At 52.0% G+C, this 19659-nt stretch overlaps 1 protein-coding gene across 8 annotated transcripts in view; it reads left to right on the forward strand.

Moving 5' to 3' along the window:
* Window positions 1–19659, forward strand: part of AGAP1 (ArfGAP with GTPase domain, ankyrin repeat and PH domain 1) — a 523916-nt gene that overhangs the window by 387295 nt on the left and 116962 nt on the right. For 6 of the 8 annotated variants that reach the window (XM_026491633.4, XM_026491634.4, XM_057305806.1 and 3 more), the window contains one exon: window positions 8563–8724. The exons of the other annotated variants lie outside the window; for them this stretch is intronic. In XM_026491633.4, the coding sequence (XP_026347418.1) occupies window positions 8563–8724 (162 nt within the window). The remainder of the gene's footprint in view (window positions 1–8562; window positions 8725–19659) is intronic. 8 annotated transcript variants of the gene reach the window in all.

The following is a 19659-nucleotide window of genomic DNA, read 5'->3' on the forward strand; positions in this document are numbered from 1 at the left end:
TCTTCTGACACCGTGTACCTCTGTGTGAGCGCCGCAAGCGGCAAAGGGAACCGGACAATATACCAGTCTCTGAAACATCTTCAGAGATTGGGATTCAAGTAAACCTCCTCCTGTTGAAAGCTCCCGTCAAAAGGACTGTGAGAAGGGGCGAGGTTTTGAACTTCACTTCACACTCACCTTTTAACAGAGGCCGGGATGTTGTGATTTCCTTGGATGGCAGAGGTGGCCTGTTCTTTATTTACCAGCCCGCACATGTCTCTGAGCTTCAGAAAGAACAGAGCCCTTCTTAAAGATCCAAATGAGCTTTATATGTTGGCCTTGTCTCGAAGGAAATGTGTTTTAATTCACTGGCTCCTACGTGACCTCATCTTGGGTTTTTAGAAGGTCTTAGCCCTCAACTGATGCCCCCTGCCCCCAGCCCAGCACCGACAAATAGCCCTGTCTTTGATCATTTTGTATTCTTTTAATACCAAAAAAAAAAAAAGGCTTTTTAGGAATACATGCTACCTCATACTGCCAAATGAGTAAGTTAGGGCGGGTGTGACAGCGGGAGATAGGGGGGGCTGGTATGCACACCTGTCCTTCTCCTTTCTCCTGCTCCCTTTGTTTTACATAGATGCATACTTCCTACGAACGTGCATTTGAAGGTTTTCATATCTGTCTTCAACACGTCGGAACTTACCAGACATTGGCGGCTCCTCTGGTCATGTGGGCAGCTTCCCGCACCAAGTTCTTGATGTCCCCTCTCTCCAAAGCCCACTAAGGAAGAGTGGTGGGAGGTGCTCCCTCCAGAGTCTGGGAAGGGCCTGACCTCTGACCTTAGGGGAGGCCGGGGATGTGTGCTGGGACAGCGGGCCCAGCAGCTGCAGTAAGAGCAGTAGCCGTTGCTGGCATATGGTTGGGGGGGTGCACCGCCCCCTTCCAGCGCCGGGCCAAAGGATGCCTCCCCCGGCAGAGCACCTCCAGGCGCTTGCGAGCAGCAGGGCCTTGAGAGCCCCATGCATAGAGCCCCACGTATTTGAATATCAGCCAGGATATCAAAAACCTATCTACACACCTGGCAGTGACGGCTATCACCGAGGCAAGCTCCCTGCAGCAGTTCGTCAGAAATGGCCCAGCTAATGATCGGCTGGGCAGATAATCGGAGGAGAGTTAATTGTAAGGTTCGATATGGCATCTTGTCAGCAGAGATAAGTTGTCACGTTTTCCACTTGAGCTGAAACTAAATGATTGTAAAATAAGTTATGAGTGTCCTTGGGCCTGTCTGCCGGAATGATAGCTAAGAATACATTCCTGGCCATCCGTCTCAAGCAGGCTGCTTGATATTTATGCGAACGGAATGTTATTTTATTCCCCTCTGGTCATGCTTGTCAGCTCTCCGAGTGAAAAGTGAGGCGCGTCTCTGACTCATACTTCACGTACCGGAGCCTGGAGAGACTGCAGATTGTTATCATTATTGCTCATATTATATATTTTTTGGGGTGTGCGTTGAACATTGATGCCCGATTGGGAAGAACTAATGGCTGACACTGAGCGCGCGGGATGGCAGCAGACCGGCCCATCCCCGCTCGGCGCCCGCGTCCGGGGGACTCCGAGTCCCTCCGTCAAAGCCGGTTTGGATGTGGAGTAATGAGGTGCTTGCTTTTTTAATTTGGCATGCCTTTCTTCTCTTGGCGTCCACCCTCCCGTACTTGGCCCTGTCGCGGTCGGCGGCTGTCCCGGCGCCCCGTAATTGATACAAAATAAAATGCATTATTTGTATTCAGTCAGGAGGCGCGGATCGCGTTCCGGGGGCTGCGGCTGCAGCTCATTTACAGCGTCGGAGGCTGGGCTTTCCGGGCCTCTTCACTTTGAGGGATACCTTGTCAGGCGAGAGGAGTCGTCGGAAATGGAAAAGCACAGCATGGAAGCCTAGTACGTTTTGATTGCTCATATTTTAAACCAGAGGAATTTAAACAACTCCTCTAAGAAGGGAGTTCTCAAGATCTGGAAGCCAGGGACATTAATACAGCAGCTGAGGACCCAGCTACTCGAAACGTAGCTTTCTCCGCACGGCCCACCCCCAGCCTCCAGATCAGTCCCGTCTCCCGCCACGGCCCTCCTGGCCCCCCCTCCCCGCCCACCTCCTTGACCTCTGTCACCATCACCTTCTCTGTGCCACGGCTGTGGCTCCCTTGAGCGGTGGGTGCCCTGCGCTGCAGCGGGCCCTTCCCACGGCCAGGCCTCCTGGTCCCAGCACACGCAGCCTCCTCGCCCGGCCGTGAACTCCGGAGCTCTCCCTCTCCCATGGACCCCAGCCCGGTGCCTCTGGTTTTCTCAAATACTTGTGTCCCCGTTCCACACCCTCCCCCACGGCCCCCCCACCATAGACACCCAGCCTCTAGGTGGCCACGGTGTTGCTACCTGTGGAAGTAAATTCCTAGGGCCAGGGCCAGAGCGTGTGGAGGCACGGACACGGGCGGGGAGAAGACCAGAGAGACGGGGCTCCGTGTTCACCTGCAGGGCGACCTGGAAAGTCACCGCCCCAGCTCGTCACCTCTAAACCCGGGCAAGGATAGTTCTCGGTGGGTCCTGGGCCTCGTGCACCACAGATCCGGCAGCGGGTAGGAAGTGACTCGCGGATTCCAACGTGCTTTGTGCCCATCGGTTACTTTATTCATCTTCCTCCTTGTCTGAAATAGAATTTATGGGGCTTACAAATGCTGATCCTGCTTTTCTGTTTTCATTATGACAACCCTGTGTCACCTTAAAAGCTCGTCTCCATCCCTCCCTCCAGAGGCCAGGTTAGGGCTCGTGTGTTCCGTTCCCCCCCACCCCACCCCAGAGCCTTCTCCTGACTCCGTGGTACTTTGTCTCCCTGTCACGCTCACACTTCCATTCTCTGAGTCCTGATGGCCCAACCAGTGGTCCCAAGTCACATTTTTGTTTCTCAAGGGGGGGGTCCATAGGGCCGGCCACATGGCCAGCTCGATGCAGGAAGGGGGGCGTGCAGACGGTGCCTTACCTTACTGCCGTCTGCATGTGGGGGGGCGCTTGTGTGAACACATAGTTACATCGTGTAGCTGACGTGCTCACTCTAACATGAGCCCCTCCCTTCCTTCTCTATTCAAGTAGCGTGGCCCCAGAAAAACAGTCTTTCATGAAGGCATTGAGCAAGGAATTAGATTGGCGTTCCTTCACTCACAGAAATCGGCTCCGTGGGGCAGGGATTTTGACCTTTTTGCGGTGATGAATCCCAGGTGCCTCGCCAGAGCTGGCTCGTGGGGCGGTCCGCGCTCACGCGGCGTATGTGGCGTATTTAAGGCTTCTTCAAGGGAAATACTCTCAGCGTAAATAGACTCGTTCACGGAGTTAGATGCTCACCTTAAAGCAGGTCCCGGGCGGCTGGAAACTTGCACGCTGGTGCTTTTACGGCGACGTCCCCGAGTGCTTCTCTCTCACAGTGGAAAACAGTGCCATCCACCTGTGTGAGCACCTCTCGAAGGGAGTGCAACTCTTCATAAAACTTAATGCCACAAATATGCACACAACTCCCATTTTCATCCCAGATGTGTTCCGGGCTGTGTCCTGGTGAAGAGGCTGAAGCAAGTCCCTGCCTCCATAAGGGACGGACTTGCCAGGAAGGCGTTCGTCCACAGGGAGCCAAACGCCTGGGTGATGGGGCGTCACACGTGGGGAGCACCACCTGCCACGCAAGGCAGTGGGACTGGATGCCAGGCAGCCGTGGGCAGTGGCCAGAGTGGGGGAAGGCTCTTGGGGGCCTCTCATTTGTCTTCTAAGACCCACACCTCCCAAGTTTCCCTGTGATCTGACAAGCGTCAAGCTCACTGTGGCTTCCCCACAGAGGAGGGCGCTGTGAGCTGTGTGGGGTGCTGCCAAGACCCTCGCAGTCCCACCGGGGCTTGTCCACTGATGGGGCTGTGGCAGTGCTGGCGGCCACAGCGAGGGCATGGCAGCAGCTGGTGGGGCGAGCTTGACTGGAGCGGGGTCAGCCGTGACCAGACACAAGCAGCAAAGAGGGGAGAGGCTCAGGGCTCTGCTTTAAAGAGGATCAGAAATCAGGTGGTGGCTGGGCAAGGGCATGGGGTCACAGAGGGTTTTGTTAGAAACGGGAGACAGTACAATAATACAGCACGTTTGATGCAGGCTGGAGAGGGTATGAAAGGCTGGGGACAGAGTCGTTCTGGGGGCAAAAAGGGGTCGGAATCCAGCTCCCAGGGCGAGGAGGCCACAGGTCCGTGGGGACCAGGGACAGGAAGGAGGATGCTCTCTTCTGATTGCTGCTTTTTGGGGGGTTTTTTTGTCTTCAGCAAAATGAAAAATGATGTCTTTGTGGGGGGACGGAATGACGCGTGGGGCATTTGAGGAGAACAGAGGAGGTGTGGGATACAGCCTCTTGGAGAGTGGGGAGCGTCTTTACTCCGGAAATGTAGTGGATGGAAGGGCAGGCCAGAGGTCCGGGCCCGGTGGGCATGAGGCTGTGTTCCGCCAGCAGGGCCTGAGTGCAGGTGCCAGGCAGGTCGGGGGTGGACGTTGGCAGTCAAGTTGGACTAATGGTCAAGATATGTAGAGGGAGAAGCGTGTCCCCAGGTTAACCCTCAGAGTGTCAGAGTGTGGGTCCTGGTGTAAGTGAGCTGGCTCCCCGGAGCAGGCCTGGGTCAGGACCGTGAGGGTTGGAGGGAAGGAGGGAGCTTAGTGAGGCGGAGGCAGAGGCCCGAGAGGCCAGGACACTGAAGTGAGCACCGAGGAGGAGCTGGATGTCATCACTCCTGAGTGAGGACGGGGTGAGCTGCTGCTGAAACAGTGAGCAAAGAAGGGGCAGACGCCAGGGGTCAGTGGGTGTGAGCAAGCTTGCAGGAGGGGGTGGGCCTGGAGGGGGAGTGGTCTGCAAGCAGCACCAGGGGCAGGGAGGACAGCTGCCCCCACCTGTGTGCTTCCTGGGGGTGGGACGCCAGTGCTGTCACCTGGGAGGTGTGTCCCCCCCACCCCGGGGGGGAGAGCCAGGTCATAGCAGGTGAAGCGAGTGTTCCCAGAGGCTTGCTCTCATGAGGGAGTTTGCACAGACAGACCAGGAGGGGACTGAGCAGGTGACGAGGACGGAGCAATTCAGATCCCGCAGGTCTCTCCATGTTGCCGTTTTAGAGCAGTCGATTTTGGGGAGCTGTCCTGTGTGTCGTGCGCTATTTTTCAGTGTCTCTGGCTTCTACCTGCTCGATGCCTGTACACCTCCAGCTGTCTCAGTCTGATAACCAGAAATGTCTGGGGACGTTACCAGCTGCCCCTGGGCAGGGGTTTCCAGCTGAGAACCAGTGTCTTAGTGGGACTCGGCAGCCACAGGTGGGTGGATGCGCTGGTGTGGAAGGGTGCCCGTGCACAAGAAGGCTGGGGAGGCTGTTCATGGTCCCTTGGGGAAAGGTGGGTGTCATTGGCTCAAGGATGCCACGCATCTACTTGGTTCAAGTGAGTCAGAGATTTCTCTCTGAATTACAGGTATTCCAAGATACCCAGAAAAGCTGGGAATGAAATCACCGAGTCCCTGTTAATGACTTTAGGAACAGTTTTCTGCATCTGGAATGGAGGGAGATCCCTAGACACAGACACACATCATCTTATTCCCCAGGAAGGTGAATTATGACTAGTATTGCAGTGAGTTTAAGGTCATTCCCAGGTTGGGTTGTGAATTAGGTTGTTAGAGAAAGGCTGAGGTGTATATAGAGAAGGAAAGTGATTCGACTAAACAGGGTAGTTCAATAAGGAGAGAAAACACGAAGTGGATTCCCCTTTATTGTGTAAAAATTATCAAATACACCTGTCCGTGTGGCCGTCACGTAGCCCTTCAGCAAAGAACTTGACGAGAGTGTTGGGCAGTTTCCTCGTAGGCGAGTCCGAGGATCTGTGAGCGGGACGCGCGGACAACGTGGTACGTCCGGCGCTTGTTGCGAGGTCACTGCACGACCCGCGGGAGCAGCTGTGCGTCGCTGCGTCTGCAAGTTGGAGGCTCTGTTTTGACTCCTCCCAGTGTAACGTCTTCTCTGGTGACTCGGGTGCCCAAGGTGTGTGTTCAGGATGAATAGCCAAAGCAGTCGTGAAGCATCGACAGTGTGCGGGGCGTGCCCTGTCGTGTGAGGCGCCAGGGTGCCTTGGCCATTGCATTCGAGGCCACATGCAGTTACAGGACAGACCGACAGAAAGAGTCCTGGAAGGGAATAGGGGCACATACGCAGAGCCACCCCACGTGGATGGCAGCTGGGACATGACTCCGTGTAACCCAAGTGTCTATTCGTAGCATCTTGCAAAGAAATATTGCTGCGTGCCTTAAAAAAGAGGTACTGGGTGATGGGAGGGACCTGGGGTTGTTCTGTGGTAATGGCACGGCCACTCCGCGCTCAGCCTCGTACCGGGGTAGTGGGCCTCTGCAGCTGCCCGGGGGAGCAGGCATCCCGATTAGAGCCAGAGGACTGACAGACATCCTAGTGCGGAGATGAGAAATGCGCGTGTGGGAGAGAACATTACAGCAGTGGGGCGACTAAGGATGAGGACGCATGGTTGGGAATGAAAATGGTGCGTTGAATTGAGTGGATGCCCAAGGGACAGAATGAAAGAGCAAAAGGCCAGCCCTGCCGTCGCAGAGGCCGGTCGTCCTTGCCTATTCTCCTCGTCCGCCTCCGTGGTGAGGCTTTGGCTCCTCAAGGGTAGGGCTGGGGGACGGTCATTGTGACAGCTGTTCTCCCATCACCTGTCACCGTGCCTGACACAGGGTAGGTCCCAAATAGTCAGAGAGGATGGGTCAGAGAGGGAATGAAGGCTTGCAACCTGGGCAGAAAATATCTGACGGGAACAAAACATAATCCCTTCTAAAGTATGAGCGTTGAGTAACGCTGTGAAACGGTGCTTTGGGACCAGCTAACGCTCTCGGATCCGAAGATCCCTTAGCCACACCAGGCGGCCTCGGAACCCTCAGAAATGGTGTGCCCCTGTTCACGCGCACAGTGACGTGCAGCCTTCTCTCTGGGATATTTGCAGTTTTCATCGGCTATCCAGTCGGATAGTATTTTTAAAATATGTATGAGAAACGCTACTTTTAGAGAATTAGTATTGTTAAAAAAAAAAAATTCTGAGAAAAGAAGGTTGAATCCTGGAAAAACAGACACGTCGGCTGCTCGGTCCAGACCCGGGGTCAGGGACCAGAGCAAGGGCAAGCTGTGGAGAGGCAGGGCCAAAAAGAAATGGTGACTTTGTGAATAAAGATTCCTCTTAGATCCCCAGCCATCTCCAGCCTTTGTCTCCCGCCCGGGACAGCCACAGAAGTAGCCGAGAGGGGACTCAGGCCTGCTTGCTGTGTCTGGGTTAAAGTTACCCAGAGAGGTTTCCCAGATGCCTGACCCGGGGGAGGGTGCAAGTCTAGTCGGTCTCGGGAGGGAAGGTCCCTGAGACACCCAGCTGTCACTCTGAGACTCCTTAAAAGGGCTACGCGTGTTTCCGTGGACCCGTTGACCAGTCTCTGGGGTCTGGTGCCATCCGGTGACACCAGCTTACCCTGTAGGCACTCTGGGGGGCCGGGCCTCCACGCAGTCCCGCTCCCTCTTCTGACACTTCACTACCTTCTGCTGCATCTGGACTGTGGCCACTCGGAGGGATTCTTTATCTGTTTTTCTCAGTGATGGATCCCTAGCACCTAGAGAAACGGCCCATAGTAGGCGCTCAAAAAACACTCATTGCACGAATGGAGTGCCTTGCAGAGCGCTCGGTGTCGTTCGAGTTTACAGAGGGGCTGAGTCGTGAAATACAGAATTCTTCAGGCCCTGCGGGCATTCGGATGGTGCTTCTCTTCACGTTTTGGGAGGACTTTCTCATTCTGGTTGAAGTCCATGTTCATTCCCTGCTCTTTTAAGCACGACTCTGGGGTTCTCTTGGATAAAGAGAAAGATGGACGTACTAAATTGAGTTTCACTCACAGTGAATTCGCACATGTGTGCACCGGCCTTAAAATTTTATAAATAGCTTCGGTGAATCAGTAATTGGCATGTCTGCTATGGAGAGAGACATGGCGTGCCGTTTTTCACGGACAGTAAACCGATGCCGTGGTCATATGTGATGTTGAGGGTGGAAGGGCGCGCGCACGGACGCAGAGCCGCCCCCAGGACGCCTGCTTCATGTGCATTCACAGACATCTTGATTTCCCTCCTAATGTATCAGGGTAATCGTGGGAAGAGAAAAGTAAACTAGTAAAAAGCATGGACTCCTCACTTTGCTTTTCCAGAACACCAATCATGTGAAGTGGAGAACTTTAAATTCCCCACAGCCTACAGATGATCCAGAAATAAAGTCCTTTTTTTGTGGTTTTTGTGGTTTTTTTTAATGGCAGGTGTTACATTAGAGCAAATGGCCCCGTGAACTTTTAATACTGGATGCTCTGGGGTCTCCAGTCCAGTGATCTCAGCTTAATACGGTCCCTGTGGGGCCTGGTAGGATATTGGAGGAGCATTGCTTTCGTTTTTCTGCAGCGTCTACTTTGTAAGTGTTAACTTTTGCGTTCTTTTGCCTTTTCCGGTCCCATGGCAGACACGGGGCTGGGCGACTCCGTGTGCTCCAGCCCAAGTATCTCCAGCACCACCAGCCCCAAGCTCGACCCGCCCCCCTCCCCTCACGCCAACAGAAAGAAGCACCGAAGAAAGAAAAGTACCAGCAACTTCAAAGCCGACGGGCTCTCTGGCACCGCGGAAGGTAAGGTTTCCCGGGAGTTCAGGGTCAGGGTCCGCGTTCCTGCAAAGTGATTTTTATTCTCCAAACTGGGGAAGTCCCACACCCTTAGGCCCACACACGCACAGCAGTCAGGTCCCCGCGTGTACTTCCTGTGTGCGAGGTGGCACCAGCGGGGGCCCTTGGAGCCGCCTCTTCGCTGACCGATTCTCGAGATCATTCCAGCAGCTCAGCGCTCTCACCTTCTGGCAGTTGTCGTCTAGTAGAAGGTAAATCTGGTTTCCCTGTCACCCACCCGGTCAGGTGGTGGGTCTCGCCCTCCCTCCGCACCCTGGGTCCACAGCGTCCACTCCCGCTGGGAAGTGCGCCATATTGTTTCATTCTAATAAAGACGGTTGCCTCTCCTACCCTAGGAGTCTTCTCTGGTATCAGCTGGTCTTAATTCTTACAAGACAGCTGCCCCGATCCTGGCTTTCAGCAACACATTGTGACAAACGCTCCTCTGTGAGCGTCCACCCGCTCTTTTTGTCTTGTGGGTTCTATTGATGTTCCAGTTGTCACGGCTTGTCACGGTCTGTCTTGGTGCTCCTTTGCCTTGTTGAGCCCTTAGTTTTTATTCTCAGTAATGGCCAGACGGGAGCTTTCTGAAGTCGCTCCTTTGGGTGGTTTTACATTTTTTTGTTTCACAAAGTGGAGATGTGGGTGCACACACCCCCCCATTATGAGACGTGAAATTAATGCAGTTGTAATAAACAAGCTCAAGAAATACGTCAGAGGAAAATAAAAATTTGGCAGCATTGTTGTTTAACATGAATTGTTAGTTGTGACACCATCAACGGTAAGAGTCTGTCTTCCACACACATTCCACACGCGCCAGAAATTCTCTGACTTATGCCCTTTTTCTTTCTCTGTTTCTGCCATGCTTTTTCTGAATCCTCTCCTTGGTTGTTCAGAACTACAGTTTGCAGTGTTGGAGAAAGTGGCTTCTTCCCTCCTAGTATCGAGCCATGAGCCTGTGAGCCCACAGTGCGTGCATTAGCAAGGAAGGGACACAGTTGATGGCATGTGCAGGGAGCTTGTTTTTACGTGATTCTGTGACTTGAGTGGCGGCATGTTTCACGCATCTCGGAGGTTCAGAGTGTCCGGTGGCTTGCCGGGGCTCTCGCGGTGGCCGCGCAGGGAAGAGTCTGAGAGCCTTTCTTTACATCTCTTACCGTGTTGCCTCCCATAGGCTCCCTGCTAACAAGTTTAGCTAATAAAAACCGATTTTCTCCCATTATGATAAATAGGGATGATTCTATTATATCAGTGGTGAAAAATGACGATATGGATCAGAACAGCCACCTAGACATGTCTGACCGTCCCAGTGGGGAGGAATCAGCCTCAGAGGCCGTGCGTTGCTGAGACTCTCCAGCACCCCTTCAGCAAAGCGCGCAGCCACAGCCGTGCACCGGCGGCCACGCCCCACCCGAACGGGAGGCTGGGTTAAAAGCAGGAAGAAGCCTGGCGCCTCACTGGGGTGGGTGACGTGCCACACGTACCCCGGGGGAGAGCGAGATTGGCTGTAGGGAAAGGCCTCCTGTCCGTGTCACAGGTAAACATCTTACTGGCTATGTCGTGTTTCTAGCTGACAACTTTTTTCAGAAGCACCCCTTGGTGCTCAGACTCACCTGCCGGACTCACCTGCTGGACTCACAGGTCCACCCGTGAGTACATTACACCTCTATTACACTTTCTAATTACATGCTACCCACCTACTGACAGAGCGAAGACTGTAAGTTACAGCCTTCAAGTCAATCAGTGGTTGCGTGTTTAATTGGACTGTGGCTGCGAGCCAGTGTCCCAGTCAGCCAGCGGTGAATTGAAGGAGGTTCGAGAGGCGTCCATGAGCTTGTCGGACACCTGAGAAGCTCCCAGCCCGTTTCCCGAGTTACTGGGATTGTGTCCTGTGCACTGAGCAATAGCTTATAATAAGGCTAAGACAGATCCCCAACTCAAAAACCACCTTGGACCCTCTCATTAGAAGTCCTTACTGCTGCCGTGATGACACAGACAGAAAGACAGACTCCCAGGCACCATAGAGACACCCAAATTAGAAATCACCGCAGTACCTCAAGCATGGATGATGAGTAATGGTTGACGTGTGTCCAGAAATTCAACACCAGTGATCAGAAGGGAAGCTGCCCCTCGCTTCCTAGTTAACAGATTACTGTGTCTGTAATACCAATGGCCATGACATCTTTCCAGTGGGAAAGAAGGCAATAGATTTTCTATAAAAAGAAAATGTATAATTTTTCCCTAGCAAAGGTTACTTACATACAAAACAGTAAATGAGTCATTTTTGTGAGACGCACTGTATTTCATTCTAAGGTACACATTTTTGTGAGACGCACTGTATTTCATTCTAAGGTACACATTTTTTTCACATTTTAACATCTCTGAAGTCATAAGACATCCTACAATTGAGGTCATTTTCGATTCGGTGACACACAATATTTTGTAATAGTCTTAACGGCTATTACCTCCTTTAAGTAAACCGCGTAAACCGTCTAAATTAAACATCTCTTCTTGAAATTAAAGCTAGTTGGATATGTTTTATTTTCAGAGGATATTGTTTAATTTTAATTATAAGAAAATATTTCTGTTTATCTTTCCTGCAAGGCACTCTGACTGGTTGCTTCCACTGTATTCTGTGTTGACTGACCTCATGCTGAAAAGTTGGAATTGGAGATATAAAAAGTTCTCTAGAAGATGTTTGAAAAGTAGTGGAGTTATATGGGTTTTGACATAACCCATTGGAACAAATGACTAGATTCAAACCTCTTCAGAGTATAAGAAAAATAAAATTCCATTGACAGTTGGCTACTTCAGTCAGGGTCCTGGGGGAAACATGGCACTCCCAAGGTCATCGAGGGGAGTTCACCATGGGACCGTCTTGGAGGTGTGGGAAGAGCTCTGGGGTGGTGCAGAACCCCAGGAGTGTAATGGGCAACAGAGGGGCCAGTTATCAGGACCCAGAGAGAGAGCTGTTTGGGCAAGGCCTCGGTCAGGAGCTGTGGCCTTCAACAGAGGGACCTGTCTAGGCTGTGGTGACCCAGAAGGGGAGGGATCCAGGGGGACCACCCTCACTTCGTTCCCCTCCCTGCCTCTGATCTCCTGCCTGCCCCCCTCTTTGACTAAACCTAAGCACAAGCCAGGGGGCACCAGCCACACGGTCTGCCTCCCAAGGCAGAGATGCACAGAAGCAAGGTGGTCGCCCATGCCTCTGACGGTGCCTCTGAGACATCCCTGGGGAAGTCTGTGCCACGGGCCCTGACACACGTGCAGTAGACCAGAAGCCTCTCGAGAGGGCAGAAGTGCGTGCCTTCACTGTTGTCCCCCAGGGGCCTGGCCGGAGCCCAGCTGGGGGGTGGTCAGAGCTTCCCGAATGCACCTCTGTGCCATTCCCCAGCCAAGCCCGCCACACGGGAGCCCGCCACACAGTTGTCTAGACGCTCTGCCAAGCGTGGATTCTGGTGCCAGATGATTCTGACCTTGGTGGCATGCTTGTCCAGAAAGTACGAGCTGCAAGTGTAATATTCTCAGTATCTGTGCTGCTCACAAGCCAGAAACACTCTGCCCACGCGGGGGCTCTGGGTGCACCTGACGGAAATAAGGGCATCCCATCCAGCCAGTTTCCCGCGGTACCAGCATTCGTGGGTAGTTGTCCTTGTTCTCTTGCACTGAAGACTGGTGTTTAAACTCAACACCTGATGGCAGCAGATGCTATAACCTAGCTTAGGTTGAACAGTCATTTGATTATATGTATGACTTAAAATGAATGGAGTGACTCTGGTAAATTATAGAAGCAGAAACTGTGATCTTTATAAGTAGAAACATAGCAATTCCTTGCCTTTATAGATATTTTGAGTTCTAACGTCGTAACTTGATTAGGTGTGTATGTATATGTGTGAGCACTGGAGAAGATGTCTGGGTGATCAAGCCAGTCACTGGGCTTATCCAGAACTGTTAGTATCATTTAAAGAGTCAAAAATTAGGGGCGTCTGGGGGCTCAGTTGGTTAAGCAGCCGACTCTTGATTTCAGCTCAGGTCATGATCTCAGGGTCCTGGGATCGAACCCCGAGTTGGGCTCCGTGCTCAGTGGGGAGTCTGCTTCAGAATTCTCTCTCCCTCTGCCCCTCCATCCACTCGCATGTGTGCACACGTGTGCATTCTCTCTCTCTCTCTCTAAAATAAATGTATGGATCTTTAGGGGGAAAAAAAGAATAAAAAAAATAATCCAGCCCCCTCCTTGTGGTGTGGAGGAAGTGTGAGGTACAAGCTAGGGCAGTGAGCTCTGACTTTGTGAGAATATCTTCATATGTCATTGAAAGCAGAGTGCTCCAGAAAGGCGATGGTTGCCTCGTTGCTCCCAGGGCTGCTTTCTGAAGCTAACTTTGGGCAGGAATAGGACACTTTCTCAGTGAGTTTAGTTTGGAGAAGAGCGAGCCTCATAGAACCCAACATCCTCTAGCTGTACCATAAAAAAAGTGCAGGTGGTCGTTACATTTAAAAAAAAATAAATCACGTATCCCATTTCTACTTGTACTTCTATTTAATAGACCCTTGAGAACATTGGATATTAAAATATTGGTGATCTTGATTTTAAATTGGATTTGGTTTGCTCAGAATTAATTACATTTAGGAAAACCTCGTATGTTCAGATCTGGGCTCTGTACGATGATGATAGACCAATGGAGGTCAATTCGGATGTGGACAGGAAGCATGGGCGTGGGGACTGAAGCCCATGACGTGGAGGGAATCTTTGAAGTACCTAGAAGAGCTGTAGGTAAGGACAGGGGCCTGGGGGGCATGTGAACTCACCTGTCCTGGGGGGCCAAGGTGGATTTCTTTGGGACCGATGGGTAGATGCTTCAAGGAGATGGATTTTGGTTCAGATATTAGAAGGAAAACTTTGTAAGAGGCAGGACACCTTGTCCCCTGCAGTGGCCATAGCACTGGCTGGAGTGGAGCTCGGCTCTGGAAGGGCACTAGCTCCCAGAACCAAGTTGAGGGGCGGGTGCCCAGAAACCCTTGGACAGTGGGAACAATGCAGATCTTTAAGGACTTGCCATGTTTGGGCTTGTCTCTGAATCGAGATACTATCTAGGCGTCTTCTTATCCAGGGTCCAGTAGTGAGCTTACCATTGCAGAAATGAAACAAAGAAGCCCTGCATTCTCTGTGGTCCCAAATCTGGTGGGTCTCGTTAGTTTTATAACATTCATGCAAGTTTGCATCAGGTGTTAATTTCCCTGTTTCCCCAGTGAAAAGGTGGAAGTAGAGAGAGGTTAAGTGGCTTTCTTGTCCAGGGTCAGGTTGCTGGTAGGTGACAGAACTGTCTCTTGATTCTCTGCCTCAAACTCTTTCCACCAGGCAAAAATCAAGTCTTTGAGGTATGTGGAGCGGCTTTTGAATCTAGGAGTGGGGCAGACAGAGTAGCTTCCTTGATATTTCTCAGATTCCATGTAAAGATACTGACTTTTATATGGATCATAACATCTAGAAGGTGTGTAGCAAAGATCTTTCTTTAAAAATGCAGAGCCAGTCTGGATTTACCCAATCTTATTATATAAGAGGGATGCAGAAATCCCGTTGTTCCCCCCACCCCGTCCCCTTGGGTTCACAGTGCTTTGTTCCAAAGGTCTCAGAAGGGAATTTATTTTATCCTTCTTATCCTGATCCCTTGGTTTGTTCATTCTGGGTCTTTATACAACCCAGAATGTATGGTTGATCCTGGATGGATATTGAAATATCTTGTGGAAGAAAAGTCACAAATGGCCTCTCTCCGTTAGGATAAAAAAAAGAAAAGAATTGCCCATCCCAGCTGCACTCAATAAGCAATCAGAGGCGAGGCCTGAGCCTGTTTACAAATTTCATTAAGTCCAGTGGCAAAGGTCAGCCCCAAGGGCCGACCTACCTTTTCCACCCAGGTGTGAAAGGCGTGCGTGGGTCGTGGTGAAGCCGGACGGAGGAGCGCTGAGTTACAAGAGTTAGGGGAAGGTCACGAGCTGCCGAGCTCTGTCTTCCGCACCCTGAGTACGTACGGTTCTCTCACTTAATAAAACGCCGCAGAAGGCATCACATTTTCATCAGACGTCCTCCGTGCACCACTTAAAACCCCAGTGGTGGTGACTGAATTTGTTGCGAAACGGAGTTCCGTCTCCCCCTTCACTTGGCTCCTCCGAACGAAACAGCTGTTGCTGTTCCTGATCAGCTAGTTCAGCTCCTACCTCAGAAGAGAGATGTTTTCTTCGTGAGGTGAGGTTTTGGAAGGCAGTCCGGGGAGGAAAGAAAGGTCCGTGCGCGCATCGTTCAGTCTCGTTCCCGCACACCTAGGGTTACAAGAAAGCAAGATCCGGGGGCAGTACAAGTTCCAGTAGTCTGTGACCATTGGGCTGTATTGACTGTCGTGCAGTTTGGGGCATCGCGGGGTCATTTGGGGATTTCACACATGGTGGGGGGGGCAGTGTGTTTCTTTTGTTACGGAAGTGTCGTATTGCCATGATGCTCTCGTCCCTCCTCTCTCCTTGGCCACAGCCAACACGCCAGTCACTCCGTGTTGCCCGTGACGGCACATGCGGCCAAGCATGGGGTCAGGGCCAAGGAATTGTCTTCCCGGTTTGTTTCCTGTCTGTGCAGTTTTCTCGCTTAATTTCGTATTATTTGGAGGTGGCTGGGGAGGGTGGTTATGAAACCCGAGCAGGCATTACCAGCACACATCACCTTGAATTTCCTCCTTTTAATCTTCAAGAACATTCCAGCAGCACCCCTCGTGTCTGCTCCTTGTTCTAATTTTGGCAGCTGCCCTGAGTCAAAAGAGAGGGAACGAGAAGCCTCCGTAATCGACTCCACAAAGACTCCATAATCACCAGCCATCTTTTATAACAATAAGGACTTCCTAACTGAACTCCCTCATTATTAAAGTAGTTAGTGCATCTGAATCGTTGAGTCGAGCAGTTAATCAGAGTGATTGTGAAAAACCGAGAGTTTGAACTTCTTCCTGGAAGATACTCCTCAGATTCAGAACTCGGAGAAGGGAGCCAGGGTGGCTGGATTCCTTCGCTCTTGAGCTGGAAATCAAAGGACACCCCACGTTTTCAGAGGGACTTGCTGCCCCCCACAAACCAGGTCGTTTTTCCAAAGCGAGTTCTCAGGTTGTAACTCCAGCTCCCGCGAGAGCAGACTTGCTGGATTTGAGTAGCTCTGGGTTTACTCTAGACGTTGACATGATAGAGGGGGCACGGTGGACTCAAAAGCCGTCCTGCAGGGTCCAGTCCTCCCCACACACACGGGCTGGAGGCGCCCACGGCTCCTTTGTGGAAGTCGGCGGGTCAGAAATAAACACAGATGAGCTGACCACAGCAGGAAGAGCCGGAACAGAGGACCCCCGTCATGATGCGTCGACAACAACAGAAGGGTTTCTGATAGGTTTTTTTTCAAGTACACACAAACTAAAGAGTTAGATTGAGTTCCCTGCAAGTGCACTGGTCACCTGCTGGCTGTCAAAGTGACGGAGGCGACCCCTGCCTTCAGGATGCCCACCGTCAGGTGGAGCGCACACATCGTCCGTAAACAGGCCGCAGCCGCCGAGCAGCCTCTGCAGGGACCCCAAGGCACCCCGGCACATGGGGTGCCTGGGGAGGCTCTGCAGAGGCGAGCCGTTCGTTCGCGTCCTGCTACGTAGAGAAGGAAATCTCCGCTGCTCCAGAAAGGGAACGGTGAAAAGTCTCGTTAGAAGGCCGCGCGGGGGTCCCAGGGTCTCGTGCCATCTGCATGCATGGATGGGCTCACTGCAAAGAGTGCAAGCTCCTTTCAAGGTGCCTGTCCCAAAGGACAGGGATGGGACAGACCTCAGTGGCTCTGCTTTCCCTGGACTTCGGGATGCTGTTGTGCAGTGGGGCTCAGTCGGCATGAGCTGCCCACAGCCTCCAGGGTCCGTCACCAGACCGAGAGACGGCACGTTTCCTTCTGGGCTCCCTGGGATTGGAATGCTGTGTAGTTGGGGACACTGAGTCACCTGAAGATAATCCCTCAGGGTCCTATTCTTGACGTTCGCAGAACGTCAGAGCTGTCAGGATGTTTGATTACCACTTAACGTCTGTGAGAAAACGGAGACCCCTCTGTGCTGCATGGTGCTTGACCAGGGCTCCGGAGCCAGGACAGGCAGGGCCAGCGCGGTTCCGCCGGGGGCGTTCCTGGCCATTCTGGTCGCTTGGGTACTTTTTATACTTTTACTTCGCTACGTGTAGTTTGTCACAAAAAGTACAGGAGGCAAATTGAAACTGTAACGTTCAGAAGAAAGATGTGACAATGTGTCTGACCCTCCTGTGTCTCAGCCTTGCGGGGGCCTCAGATGCGGGTGCGTTCTGCACCAGACGCGTCCATCCAGAGGACCCCAGGGCGTACTGGCCCCTGGAAGATTCTAGCTGAGGATCACAGCACTGGCAGTAGTGAAACACACATGTCTAGGGGACTTCATTCCTAAGGATGTAAAACAAAATGGAATAAAGATGGTGACCGAGTGCAAAGCTAGGTCTGTAAAAACAACTTGCTAAATGGGAAGTACAAGTAAAATTCGCATGCACCTTGTGTCTTAGTCAGCTGAGGCCATGATGGAGCCACAGATTAACAGCTTAGATGGTGGAAGCCTATCTCTCCCAGTTCTGGAGGCTGCGAGTCCAAGAGCAAGGCAAGGCCCATCTAGTTCTCGGCAAGGACCTGATTTCCAGCTTGCAGAGGCCACCCTCCAGGGTGTCCTCGTGGCCTTTCCTCTATGTGCGCGCTCACTCTTCGTCTTCTTGTGAGGCCACTAAGTGCATCGTGAAGGCACTGCCCGCTCCACATCAACCCTGGTCCCCTCCCACCATTTCCATCTCCAGCACCGTAGGCTTCATCAGATGAATTTTGGGAGGACATAAACATTCAAGCCATACAACCTTGTGACTCCCTGTTCCTGTCTGGGCTGGGATGTGCACTCCTGTGCCCTGAAGGAAGAAGATACTCCACGGACTCGGTCACTCAGACCATGTCCGTTCTCCCCACACCTTTCCCTGGGCCTTGGGTCCCTTGTTAGGACATGTCATGAGGTGTAAAGGAAGGAAACCAGGATTGATTCGGTGCCCACGCTTAAACGTGACCTCACTGCAGCCTCCAGACAACCTGGTGGTGGTGGTGGCAGGTGGCACTGTTGTGTCGGTTCTCTCAGGTGAGGGACAAGGTTCAGTGAACTAATTGCCCAAGATTTGCAGGTGATGTGAATTTGGGGTCTGCCTCCGGCCTCTGGGACTCATGCTGGCCACCTGGCAAGAACTTCGGGGGGCTTGGGCGGGAGGAGGAGCGCTAGGCGGGGCCACGCCTGCCACTCCCCACCGTGGCCTTTAAGAACTCAGAAGCAGTGGGCTGCCTGGGAGGCTCAGTCAGTTAAGCCTCTGACTCTTGGTTTCGGCTCAGGTCGTGATCTCAGGGTCCTGGAATCCAGCCCGGCATTGGGCTCCGCACTCAATGGAGGGGATGTGCTTCCCCCTTCCCGCCCCTCCCCCCACTCATGCGTGCGCACACTTTTTCTTTTTTTTTTTTTATAATTTATTATGTTATGTTAGTCACCATACAGTATATGCTTAGTTTTTTATGTAAACCAAGATTCATTATTTGCATATAACACCCAGTGCACCATGCAATACGTGCCCTCCTTAATGAGGAGGGCACTCTCTTTCTAACATAAAAAATAAATCTTTAAAAAAAAAAACTCAGAAGTAGTGATCCCTTTGCCACTTTTGACCTCAGGACCGCTGTGGTGGTGCAGCTTCTTGGCAAACTCTCGTGTGTGCGTGCACACTCCAGTACATTCCAGGGAGACTTGGGAGTCACTGCATCAGCCACCCTGCAGACAGTTGGGACATGCCGGACTCGAGGACAGGCTGTCTCCTGTCTGTGACAAGGGGACATCACTCTTGAAACTTCTTAAAACTTAGATAGGGATGTTTAACTCAGACACGACGAATCCATGTTTTTATGTTCGTTCTGAGGATGATACCCTTTTTGGAGGGGGTGAGGGGAGTGACACAGTTTGAAGATGGAGGGCGGACGGAAGTGGTGGATGAAGCCCCCCACCATTTGCTCGAGCCCCGCCTTGCTGGATTCAAGTATTAATCAAATGTCTGCCTCGCGAGCTTGCGGGGTCTGATCGTGGCACGCTCCGTGGTGTTGCCGTGTGTTAGTGGGTCCGGAGCAGGTGGGGTGTGAGGTAAACTGTTTGCTTAGTAATCTGCACTAATGCCCTCCCGCTTTCAAGTGCATCCCTTTCCGTCGGAGCCGTGCGGTAGGCGCCAGGCCTGAGCCCGGGGTGTCATCACCGATGAAAGCAGCAGGCCCTGGGAGCCCCATGGCGGGCATTGCCAGTCACACACACACAACTTATCAAGGGCTTCTTTTGTACTCGGGACATGGAGAAAATTGGCCATTTGTCTGTGGGGTAATGGGCTCTGCTGCGATATGAAAATCTCTCAAATGGTTAAATTCAATGACATTATATCAGAGTTCATGAGGAGCGAGAACTGCACACAGTTTAATTCTATTTAATTTTTTTAAGGGGGAAAAAGCAAAAGGGAAAATGTTTTAGTTTCTCTTAAGCTGATTTCTCTCTGCTTTTTCTTTAAAAGTGCCTTTCTAGTTGCCACACAGTGATGTGATCATTATCTGCCACCTCGTCGCCTTGCTGCCTCTGCATGCAGTAAAATACAAAAAAAAAAAAAAAGAGAGAGAGACCAGGGGAGCTTGTGAAGTATGACTTCCTATCCCAAGACTCATTGCCTGCGATTCGTAGCGCTCGACAGTAATGATCTTATTACAGTACTCTGGACCTTGAAGAGATTTCATGAGGAGAGAGAAAGGACAAGCCTCCGTGTAATCAAGTGGTGCTG

This window comes from Ursus arctos, unplaced genomic scaffold (assembly GCF_023065955.2).
Source record: "Ursus arctos isolate Adak ecotype North America unplaced genomic scaffold, UrsArc2.0 scaffold_1, whole genome shotgun sequence".
Lineage (NCBI taxonomy): Eukaryota > Metazoa > Chordata > Mammalia > Carnivora > Ursidae > Ursus > Ursus arctos.